This window comes from Pimephales promelas, chromosome 3, assembly GCF_988280905.1.
Source record: "Pimephales promelas chromosome 3, fPimPro1.hap1.1, whole genome shotgun sequence".
NCBI classification, from domain to species: Eukaryota; Metazoa; Chordata; class Actinopteri; order Cypriniformes; family Leuciscidae; genus Pimephales; species Pimephales promelas.
In genome coordinates, this window is record NC_142771.1 from 5,448,306 (window position 1) to 5,460,954 (window position 12,649).

General features: G+C 38.3%; 1 protein-coding gene and 1 pseudogene across 2 annotated transcripts; both read right to left on the reverse strand.

The window, feature by feature from the left end:
• Window positions 1–3,112: 3,112 nt before the first annotated feature.
• On the reverse strand, window positions 3,113–8,515 carry LOC148981922 (GTPase IMAP family member 6-like). 2 transcript variants are annotated; one of them, XM_089129258.1, is made up of 2 exons: window positions 8,345–8,515; window positions 3,113–4,358 (listed from the first exon to the last, which is right to left on the reverse strand). In XM_089129258.1, the coding sequence occupies exons 1-2, from the start codon at window positions 8,472–8,474 to the stop codon at window positions 3,124–3,126; spliced, it is 1,365 nt and encodes a 454-aa protein (XP_088985384.1). In that variant the 5' UTR covers window positions 8,475–8,515; the 3' UTR covers window positions 3,113–3,123. The 2 variants fall into 2 exon arrangements, with proteins under 2 accessions (XP_088985384.1, XP_088985383.1); XM_089129257.1 differs by having other exon boundaries at window positions 8,339–8,515.
• Window positions 8,516–9,785: 1,270 nt separating this feature from the next.
• On the reverse strand, window positions 9,786–12,104 carry LOC148981923 (GTPase IMAP family member 9-like; annotated as a pseudogene).
• Between the last annotated feature and the right edge of the window lie 545 nt (window positions 12,105–12,649).

Below are 12,649 nucleotides of genomic sequence, written 5' to 3' on the forward strand. Positions count from 1 at the left end.
GTTGGTGCTGATTCTTTATCTTTGACAAAGTCTTATATTTGAATAAATTGTTGCACTTGGATCTGCCTCTGTCATCTCCATCATAACAATTACTCAAAAGTTTTTAAGTTGACTTTAAAGGACCACTCCTCTGCAAAATGGACCTTTGGTCTAATTACACATTGCTACCTATTCAACCGTTATCTGAGATTTGTTTTCATGATTGCTGAATGTAAATAGTTTTATCTCTAAAACAGTTTAGCCTATAACGCTAGTATAACACTAGTGGATTGTTTCACAACAAGGCTCAAAATAGCCCCACACTAACACGGTAGCATAATAAGGGTCCCTACATTCAAAGCATTGAGAACTTTGTCAGTGTCCAAACAGTTTAATAAGAAGATGTTTTATACACACAGTCAACTTCGCGAATACAGGAAGAAGCCATCTTTGAAAAATAGTCTCTACCAGTTGATCTACGAACGCCGATCCAAGTGCGCTGAACTGTGCAGAATCTCATATGGTACGTTGTTTTCGTAAGAAACACAAACACGAACCGTTTACTTGTCTTCAATGTACATGTAGCCTACTGTTCACGCTCACCTTATCACCTTATTCACATCTCACCGGTGCACATGGATTGGCGTTCGTAGATCGACTGGTAGGGACTATTTTTCAAATATGGCTTCTTCCTGTATTCGGAAGGCCTTGTTAGTGGTAATAACAAGCGATTTTTATTTGTCATTACTCTATGCCCTATATACTAGTATTATACTAGTGTTATAGGCTAAACTGTTTTTAGAGATAAAACTATTTACATTCGGCAATCATGAAAACAAATCTCAGATAACGGTTGACTAGGTAACAATGTGTAATTAGACCAAAGGTTCATTTTGCGCTGGAGTTGTCCTTTAAGTGGAGCAAATTAGTTGAGATAACTTAAAGTTGAGTGCAATAGGTTGCCTTATTTTTTTTAAAGTTGACATTTATTTATTTTTCAACAGAGTACAAATAAATAGGAATTGAATTGAATTAATTTAATTAAAGAATATCTATGTGTTTAATGCTTATTGTTTGATAAATAGAGTTTTAGATATAATGTGTTGGACTCAGACAAGAAATATGAAGAGATTTATTATTGCGATATTGAAATGCTACTGTGGTTTTCAGTGTTTGAAGTTCTAAGAGAACTATCAAAGTCATCTATAACAATACTGCTGAACTCAAAGTTATGATCCACGCGCAAGTTTATTTAAAAGGGAAAAGGGAGTAATCCACAATACAAATGGCAGTGTGTGAAGTCAAAGCAAACTAATGCTGCGTTCAAGTCATCTCGTATAGATCGTAATTACGAGTTGAACGCACTTGAACGCTACCACAATGTCGTAAATACCAGTGGGGAGCTCGGGATTTTCTTTAAGCCCCGATCTGTATGAGTTGGGGGCGTGTCAGTGAGAAACGTTCGTTCAACGTCTGTTGACGGTAAATTAGGGCCCGAGCACTAACAGTGCGAGGACCCTATTGAAACTGTTAGGGTTATTTATTTATTTATTTTTGGCATGCATGTCAGGACTGGTGAAAAATTTCGTATTTTGTGGGTTTCGCGAATGGGCGGGGCAAAATGGCTCGCTAGCGGCACCTAGAAAATTGGAAAAAATTAGCCCCTCGACCACGTATAACCTACATGCACGAAATTTGGTGGGAACGTGTATCATATCAAGACGCACAAAAAAGCCTCAAGAATCCATACCCTAAACTCGACAGGAAGTCCGCCATTTTGAATTTGGCGGCCATTTTGGGACAATTTACACACTCCGTACTTTAACGAACTCCTCCTAGGGATTTAGTCGGATCGACTTCAAATTTCTGCTGTGCCTTCTAAAGGCATTGACAATGTAAAGTTGTGCTATCTGCACGTTTTCGTCGATGGGCGTGTCCGTGGCGTCGATGATTCGCCATGAAACAGGAAGTTGTAGTAACTTGGCTGTAAATGCCCAGATCTGCACGAAATTTTACACATTTGACAAGAGTCCCGCCCTGAACAAATCTACATGCCGACATTCCCCCACAGTCATAGCGCCACCTGCTGGCAACAGGAAGTGACCTTTAATGAAGCGTAGCAAATTCACAGCCGCACCGGCTGAGCTCCAGAATATGCAACGTGGCCGCCTCACACCCCGACGCGCTACAGGTGTGAGGGCCCGCCCATTGCTGCTTGCAGCTTTAATTTTAATTGAATTTCAATGTTTACTCATTGACATTGTAAGGCTTTTTCATTTATAAAGCAAGCTCTCTGCACAAAATATGATATCATTATAATATAAGAAAAATTGTACCTAACAATAGAGTTGACATTGGCTTCATAAGCTAATAAAAAACATAAAAAGAAACACACACCTGATGCACATTCTTTGTTCTTCATTTTTTTTATTAGCAGAGTTAACAAACCTGTGTTTTCGTGTAATTCATTAAAAGAAGGTACACCGCCATTTTGCTCCGACGAAACTGACTTGAACGCACCTCACGTCGTAAACACGACTTCCCACCTCGTACGTACGAACTTCCCAAGAGGACTTGAACGCAGCATAAGGCCTACTGCGTTTTTGTTTAAAAACGGAGACCTTTTGCTACGTTTGCACCTCCCGTCCAGACTAAAACGGAAAAAACGAAGACCTAAAACGGAGAAGTTTAGAAACGCTGCGGCTCCGTTTTGCGTTTTGAATCTCTGGAGGGCGTTTTAGTGAAGACGGGACAAAACGGAGGAGTTTGGAAACGATGACGCAGAGGCTGGCGCTCGGCTCTATGATTGGGTGTTATCAGTCATGACGTTTCCTTCCCTGATTCGTCAACCACTGTTTACACCGGCACGCGCATGCCCAGTGTTGGTGAATGGTCACATGATCTGCGTTTTCAGTCGTTTTAATGTGGACGGAGATCATTTCTAATACGCAGATAAAACGCTGGTGTGGACGGAGATCGTATTCGTTTTAATTCTCCTTTTTTAAACGAAAACGCAGTAGTTTGGACGGGGCCTAAGGCAATACGGAATGAATGTGAGATGAAGTAGTTACACTAATATCACAACCATCACCACACAAACAGAATGTTTTTTGGAAAAATGTATGTACTCAAGATGATTTCTCTTCACCCTTCAGTTTGAATTTGAGCTTGACCTTTAAAACATAATCTGACAATCCAATACACCATGTCCTCATAAGAACCAACAAAACATCCGGCAGCTGCTCCTAGAAAACCTCCATGCCGACTCCAGTCACGAGCTCGTTTTGCACTACATGGTAGTTGTTCTTCAGCTTCTTTTAAAGCTCTAGCCACTTCTCTCTCAAGCTTTATAAGATATTCACGCTCTGCTTGTTCTCTAGTTTCACGTTGAATTTTCTCCTGAAGTTTTTGTTTGTCTTTCTCATGTTGTTCTTCCAGGTATTTTATGAAGTTCTCTTGCTGTTCTCCTAAAGCCTTTTCTTTTCTTTTATTCTCGTCTTCAAACAGTTTCTGCTGCTCCTCCAGTTTTTTCTGCAGCTCTTTTTGTAGGTTTTCATCTTTTTCTTTCTTGATCTCCTCTTCTTTCTTTTTGAATTCTTCTTCACTTTTTCTCAGTTCGTTGTGCATCTCTTGTCTTTCTCTCTCGTTTTCTTCCTTCATTTGTTCTATTTCAGCTTCATATTTGGTTTTCAGCTCTTCTTCTTTTCTCTTGATCTCTTCTTCTTTCTCTTTCAGTATTCTCTCTTGTTCCTGTTTGATGTTCTTCTCCACCAGCTGGAACATCTCATTAGTGTAGAAACTCCCTCCATTTGCTGCCACCAAACAGTCAATCTTATCGAACAACTCAGAAACCTGTTTTCGATCTTCAGTCTCAATGTTATTGATCACATGGTATCTGTGACCACACTGCTGGATGAGGCTCTTTAAACTATCATCATCTTCAATAAAATCTTCAACCCTTGCTCCTCTAAGCTCATCTCCTCTGGTGAACAGCACCATGGTGTACATTCTGGATTGGTCTCCAAAAGACTCCTGGATCATCTTCACTGCATCTTTCTCCTCTTGAGTGAATCGTCCCAGTTGAATCACCAGCAGAAACACATGTGGTCCGGGTGCCGCCATTGAGACGCACTTCACAATCTCCTTTCTGGTCTCAACATTATCAACGGCAGTATCATACAGGCCTGGAGTGTCGATCACAGTGATCCGTCTTCTGTTGAACTCAGCTGTTTCTTTCTGACACTCTCGGGTCACTGAGCGTGAAGCCAGTTTTGATTTAAAAGCTGTTTTTCTCAGTATGGTGTTTCCTGTTGCACTCTTCCCGACACCCGTCTTTCCCAGCAAAACGATCCTCACTCCAATATCACTGTGTATTAAACCTGCAAACAGCAAGAGAAGACCAGTTATTACAGAGATATATATATATACAGTGGGGCCAAAAATTATTTAGTCAGCCACTGATTGTGTAAGTTCTCCTACTTAGAATGATGAGAGAGGTCTGTAATTTTCATCGTAGGTACACTTCAACTATGAGAGACAAAATGAGAAAAATAAATCCAGGAAATCACATTGTAGGATTTTTAAAGACTTTATTTGTAAATTATGGTGGAAAATAAGTATTTGATCAATAACAAAAGCTCAACTCAATACTTTGTAACATAACCTTTGTTGGCAATGACAGAGGTCAAACGTTTCCTGTAGGTCTTCACCAGGTTTGCACACACTGTGGCTGGTATTTTGGCCCATTCCTCAATGTAGATCTCCTCTAGAGCAGTGATGTTTCGGGGCTGTCGTTGGACAACACGGACTATCAACTCCCTCCACAAATTTTCTATGGGGTTGAGGTCTGGAGACTGGCTAGGCCACTCCAGGACTTTGAAATGCTTTTTACGGAGCCAATCCTTCATTGCCCGGGCGGTGTGTTAGAGATCATTGTCATGCTGGAAGATCCAGCCACGTTTCATCTTCAAGGCTCTCACTGATGGAAGGAGGTTTTGGCTTAAAATCTCATGATACATGGCCCCGTTCATTCTTCCCTCAACACGGATCAGTTTTCCTGTCACCTTTGCAGGAAAACAGCCCCAAAGCATGATGTTTCCTCCCCCATGATTCACAGTAGGTGTGGTGTTCTTGGGAAGCAACTCTGCATTCTTCTTCCTCCAAACACAACGAGTTGAGTTTTTACCAAAAAGTTCTATTTTGACCACATGATATTCTCCCAATCCTCTTTTGGATCATCCATATGCTCTCTGGCAAACTTCAGACGGGCCTGGACATGTACTGGCTTAAGCAGGGGGACACGCCTGGCACTGCAGGATTAGAGTCCCTCTCGGTGTAGTGTGTTACTTATAGTAGCCTTTGTTACTTTGGTCCCAGCTCTCTGCAGGTCCCTCCGTGTAGTTCTGGGATTTTTGTTCACTGTCCGCATGATCATTTTGACACCACGGGATGAGATCTTGCGTGGAGCCCCAGATTGAGGGAGATTATCAGTGGTCTTGTATGTCTTCCATTTTCGTACAATTGCTCCCACCGTTGATTTTTTTTCACATCAAGCTGCTTGCCTATTGTAGATTCACTCTTCCCAGCCTGGAGCAGGTCTAAAACTGGTGTCCTTCGACAGCTCTTTGGTCTTGGCCATGGTTGAGTTTGGAGTGTGACTGTTTGAGGCTGTGGACAGGTGTCTTTTATACAGATAACGGGTTCAAACAGGTGCCAATAATAAAGGTAACAAGTGGAGGACAGAAGAGCTCTTTGAGAGCCAGAAATCTTGCTGGTTTGTGGGTGACCAAATACTTATTTTCCACCATAATTTACAAATAATTTCTTTAAAAATCCTACAATGTGATTTCCTGGATTTTTTTTTTCTCATTTTGTCTCTCATAGTTGAAGTGTACCTATGATGAAAATTGCAGACCTCTCTCATTATTGTAGTAAGAGAACTTGCACAATCAGTGGCTGACTAAATACTTTTTGGCCCCACTGTGTGTGTGTGTGTATATATATATACAGGGGTGTAAAGTAACGAATTACAAATACTCACGTTACTGTAATTAAGTAGTTTTTTTCAGTAATTGTACTTTTTTGAGTACGTTTAAAATTGTGTAATTTTACTTTTACTTGAGTACGTTTTAAGTGATGTATCGGTACTTTTTCTCCGCTATTTTCCTTCTGTTTGTGGCCGTTACTCGTTACATGCTTGTTTTAATTTTATTTTTATCCATCAACGTGATTGGATCGAGTAATCGGTCTCGTGACTGTCATCAATTCAAATTAAGCATAGAAAACTTACCGCCTATTCCTGCTGTTACTCGTGACTGACTGCTGTGGAAGTGCATTCATCAAGCATCAATTCAATCCAGATATCAGCGTCTTCCTCTTATATGCTAAGGTACATTTCTGCTTAATATGATATTCATATAGGCTGGCCGGTCTACATGGCCTAACATTTGGTCTGAGGTTGGGGGAATTGCGAGACGAGTTCATAATGCGGTGAATTCCCGCTTCCATTTACTTCACAATCGAATGACGCGCGTCACGATCTGTGCACTGCCGCGTCTCGCGCTCGCCATGCCGCCAGATTCAGAATCAGTGCACCATGTCGTTAACTTGAACTGCATTACTTAATAAGAAATTAGCACAGCTCGTTAATAAACAGCGTTTTTTGATTGATCCATTATATGATCCGTCTGCAGGTGCCAAGTGCACTTGCGCAAAAACATTTTTCATGCTGAACTGTTTTTTTTTTTTGTGGATGCTTCAGAGACTTCAGAGACAAAGTGTGTTTGTTTCTTTTGTAAAAGTTTCCTGGATATAACTTCCCTATTTAATGCACAATTTTCCTTACAAATTATATTATCAGCATTACAATGTGAGTAAATGTAGCCGTGTAAAATGTAAAGGATGATGCCACCCGTCTAGAACAATGTGCATTTACGTTTAAATTGTAACATATTTAATAGCATATAATAAAAGTGTGTAATTAGTGTTAGCTCACTATCTTAGCCTTTTTCAGTGCATTAGTTGAGGTAATATGATAATATTAGTGATTCTCATTTATCAAAACACTAACATTGGTACCGTTTTGGAGAGAAATTGGGTATTTTTTTATTTTATTTAACCCATCTCTTGGTGTGTGATGCTGAACTATCATATGAGTTTCTAAAGGTTTTTGAATTCTTTGCACAGTTATGAATATTGATATTTTATGTGCAACAATAACATGCTCAGGCCCAGTGGCTTTTCGCCTAATTTTAAATGCTTTTCCCTCCAAATAATATGATTTAAATGGTGATGAGTGTACTGATTTTATGCATTTTAAAAAGATGGATGATAGATATTCTTCAATCTTTCTTACAAAGAACAAAATATAATGTGAATTCCAGTATGTGCATTTTTTTAATTTATAAATTGTAGTGCACAGTGTTTATTATAAGGGTTTGAATCCGCACCTCACTCACTTCTCACTACTCTTGAGTACTTTGAAATAAGCTACTTTTTTACTCTTACTCAAGTAGTTTTTTGGACAAGTACTTTTTACTCTACTCACACTACATTTTTTGGAATGTAATGGTACTTTTACTTGAGTATGTTTTTTCAGTACTCTTTCCACCACTGTATATATATATATATATATATATATATATATATAGTGTTGTAACGTTGAGGAGGCAGGGAGGAATCCAAATGCAGAAAGCAGTATTTAATAATAATAATAAACAAAACAAAAAGGGAAATCCACGGAGAACAAAAAACTTGGAAACAGGAACTCAGAACAAAACTCAGAAACAAGAACTCGAAACAACGCTACAGTGAAACATCGACCGACACCCAACAACTGAAACACAGGGGTTTAAATACACAGACAAACAGGCTAAACGAGGGAACAAGGGGGCGTGGTAAATCAGAAACACCTGGGGAAACTTATAAACAAGAAAAAACTACAAAGGACTACAAAACATGGCACAGAAACAGGAAATAACTAAAGTCCACACAAGACAAGGAAAACACAAGACAGGAATCGTGACAAGTGTGGCCACACACACACACACACACACACACATATACTGTATATATATATATATATATATATATATATATATATATATATATATTGATTTAATTTACAGGATCTTCATAAATATAATAAAAACATAAAAAAGCAAAAACACACCCATTGCACATTATATTTGAATCATTTTGTTTAAAAAAAATCTTTTTGAACATCTTGTAGAAAGGGTACATCAACATTTTGCTTTGATCAAAGTGACTTGAATGCACCCGACATCGTAATTATGACTTCCCCACTTCAACAGCAAACATCAACACACTTTCTGACAAACATCAACACACTTTCATGAACTCATACCTGATTGAGTTTTCATCATAGATCTTCTCAGTTCCCCTATTTCAGCTCTGTGTTTGTTTTTCTCCAGTTCTACTCGAGCCTGAAGGTACATGAAGGTGGTGTAGAAACTTCCTCTGTTCTCTTCTACCATGTTCTCCACATCCTGAAGTAGAGCGGGAACCTGCGAGCTGTTCTCAAAAACAAACCGCCGACCTCCAAATGTTTTAAGAGACGTCTCAGTAGCTGAAGTATTACATAGACTTTTACTACCAATCAGTTTACTAATCATGCTCTTCTCTTGGATAATGAGAACCATGAGGTGGTTTTTGATGCTTGAGCCGAATATCCTCTGGATCTCCTCCATTTCTGCTTTGTCTTCATCAGTCAGTGGAGTATCAGGAACAATGAAGAGGAAAACATGAACTCCAGGATCACAGAGAGACACACAGCGGAGAGTATTACGCATCACTTCCTCCTCTGAGAGCCGATTGACAGCTGGAAGCTTCACCAGACTGACCACACGTCCATGAAGCTCCAGGTTTCTCCTCACACACTCTTTCTCTTTCAGGTGTAAGGGGTGAAAAAACGTATTTTTTCCTCTTATGAGTCTTGATACGGAGGCCTTCAGTCTTCCATCACTTCCACATAACACAACACACAACTTCTTTTTTCTGCTCACGCGTACATTTCCTTAAACCACAACAACAAAATAGGTTACTGCAGCATTTTCAGATGTATTATTATTATTATTATGGTGCCTTTAGGTAACTAAAGGAGCCGGGGTTGCGGTGCCACCGGCTTGGGCCCGCCATCGCTGCTCGCAGCTATATTTATTATTATTATTATATTAATTTAGTGTGTTATAAACTTACTCTTTGCTGGATAATGCTCTGGTCTGGTCTCTGGATTACTAACTGTAAAAAAGGGGTAAATACATCAATATATCTATATATCTATAACATTTTCATTGTCTCACTTGTGAGGCCACTTACTTTAAACTCAAATTTGCTCCACATATATCTAGTTTAAGATAGGATACACATTGTAATAAATATATCACGATTCAATACACAATTATGCATCATGGCTGACACTTGAACTGCTTCTTCATAAGTTAAACTGTGATGGTCACATTGTGCTTCTGAAACCACTAGTGAGTTTTGAGTGTATATATAGCTCTGATCTATTAGGAAAAACTAAATCAATCAAATGGCTACATTAAAAAAAGATTGACAAGTTGGACTTCTGCATTACACTGTAAGGAAGATACACTCTTATACACGTATATGAAGCGGGGGCTGGAACTGGAAGAGTGTACTGTAGTCTGTTCTTTGTCATTTATGTCAGGTGTGTATAGGGGCAACCGTCAATACTACTACCACTGTTTTTTGCTATGCACTCTACCAAAGTTAAATATTATACAATGTAAGTCCCTAATATTCAATAACCCTGTCTGAATATTTCAAATGTAGGAATACTTACAATATGACATTAGGGGTATATTGCGAATAAACCCTTTTGCTTCCTTTTTCTCAGTACGAGTTTCTAGGTATTTTCCATCATCGTCTGCATCAGACTCTTCGTCTTCCTCCTCCGTTCCGAGTGAAGCAAAGGACCTGTTGTGATCTTCATCTACTGATGATCCTTCTGCGTAATCATAGAGTTCACATGTGAGAAATTCTTCACTGTTTTCTCTGAGAATCTTCTCTATTCGTTGCGATATTATAGAGCACCATTCCTCTGTTGCATGTTCAAGCTGCAGATGTCCTCCTCCACATTCGGCATTTAACTGTTGAATTACTTTTGTAACTGTCACAGGTGCACCTTTAGCGTCGTGTGTATCTTCATCAGTCGTGAGCACAATGGTGCGTTTAATCGCCTCTTCACTGAATTCTCTCAGGACAGTTTTCACTCTGTATCTGTCTTCTTCAGTGATGTCATTGTTTTGTAGTACGAGTATGAAGACATGAGGTCCTGGATCAGACAGATTCACACACTCTCTCACTGTGTGTGTGACGTGATGGAGTGACAGATGTGTGTGGAGCAGCTGAGGACTGTTGATGATGATAATTTGTCTGTCCTTCAGTCTTCCTCCGACTCTCTCCACAACATCTGGAGGAGCTTCACTGTCAAACGCTGCTCGCCCTAATATGGCGAGTTTCCCACTCCACTGTTTTCTGACACATTCTTGCCCAGAAGAACAATTCTCAGATCACTCACTGAAACACACACACACACACACAAAGACATTTAAATATTCACCATAGGAGAACAGCAAATCAAACATTGTTGTAGTGAATTCTACCCTTTAACCCTAAAACCGTATTCTGGACAAATGTGGGCAAATTAGTTTTGATTTATTTAAAAAAAAAATACTTCCCTTGATCTGAGCGGTACAAGACTTCTAGACGGCTACTTTTCCTTAGTTTACCTCCTGAACACACACAATTTTGTTTTGACTCAATTCTACAATGTTAAGTGGGTGGAAAAAAAAGAAAGTCCTTAATCTTGAATTTGGGTCAAAAATGGGCACCCATAGAAATAAATGGGGAAAATTGTAATTTAGATCATTCAAAATAAGACACTAGGTGACGGCAAAATCACTTCATCTTTAGGTTTTAGCTCCCAGAACTTATTGGAATGATATTTAAATGTAGTTAAAAAAAATAAAAATAAAAAACTACATAAAAAATAATTTACATAGAAAATATGGTACTTTTTGAAATAAATAAATTCATAAATAGTTTGAACTTCTGACCTGAGATTCTCATGGATTCCTACTATAACAAATATGTATCAGCGACACACAGTTATAGCAGCCAGAGAAAGAGTAATGTTAAAAGCAAAGGGTCAAAAGACCTACTAAAGCGAACACTGATCTCCATCATGGTGACATCAAACTTTATTATTTTCCATAAAAAATCAATTTCTAAACATCTGTTAATTCTCAGTAAGAAGGTTAGTATGCAATAAATAAAGTCTGGACTGTAATAAGTGAGGATGCAGAGATCTTGAGAGATTTGTTAGTGTTTAATGTTCTGTTGGGATGTAAATTGTTTCTGTCTGGTGTTTTTTGTGGGTCACCATTGTGTTGAAGAGTAGAGCCTGTGCTTCAGTTCAGGATGAGCAGAGTAACATTGATGAAATGCTGCGTGTTACTTTATTTAACTGACAGTAACTGTGTAGTTGCTGATGTATAGTCACAGAGTAAATCATATATCACTTACATTCTTCTTAATTAAAAATATGTGAAATAACTGTGTTTCTGTTAAAAAGCTTAATGAGGATTTATACTTTTGCATTTAAATTAGGTTATTTTACAGTCATTTTATGGTTTTTGTGAGTCATTGACTGTTTTTTACTATGATTTTTTATTATTTGTTTTTACAATGAAGGTATTTGATCATAATAATGCATTGTTTTTACAGTTAGAGTGTTTGATCGTAATCATCCAGATAATAGCTGTAAAGTAACAGTGTTTTTCTGTAAAACATTTTAGAAAAATATCTGTAAAATGTTTTTTGCGCTTAATTTAAATTAGGATATTTTACTTTTTATTTTTATTTGATTGGCACCCTTTGCTGCCATTTGACCATTTTTGCGATTTTATTTTTTACAGTGCACTGTTTAAATCCAACATCACAGTTGTTAAGCAAAAGTGAACAAAACATTTGAGTTTGAATTAATATTGTCTATTTTGAAGGGGATAAACTGCCCATTAATTCCACAGAATCTTCATAGTTTATGGTGTTTGAAACTTACTGCTAGGAGGCTCGTCCATGCTCCATCTGCTGCGAACAGGATCCCTCACTGAAACAAAATTGGCTGTCACCACAATAACACAACTCAAAACAAACATTACATTTGATTTGAATGATTCTACAAGCAGCAATACAGGGCAAAGAAGTGTGAAATGCTGAGATATAGACTATCAGATTAGAAAACAAAGCCAGCGTTTTCTGTGTTATTATGGCATTGTAAAAATCAAAGAACCTAAAAACAAAACGTATAATACATAAGCAAAAAGTAATTTGTCAGTTAACTTTGTTGTGATTAATGACACGAACTTGCGGTAGCAGGAAACGTTAGTGTATAAAGTCGGTGTTAGTGTAATTAAACAACACAAGCCTTCACCACAGCAGTAAACAACTTTACAGAAACAAAATAATTTAGTGGTTAAGTGAGAACATCCGTGGTCAATAAGAGTTAACTCTGGTGGATAAGTGAAGAAACAATACACATATCTCGATTAGCTAAAGTCAAAGCTTACACGCACTGAATGCCATGTCACCAGCTCCGTTAGGTCGTGTTTCTGATCCGAAAGTA

Excerpts from the sequence above, each read along its gene's own strand:
- LOC148981922 (XM_089129257.1), bottom strand. The coding sequence starts at position 8,474 with ATGGTAGAAGAGAACAGAGGAAGTTTCTACACCACCTTCATGTACCTT. Across the intron at positions 4,359-8,338 it reads GAAAACTCAATCAGGTATGA|GTTTAATACACAGTGATATT; the intron begins GTTCATGAAAGT and ends TGCTGTTTGCAG.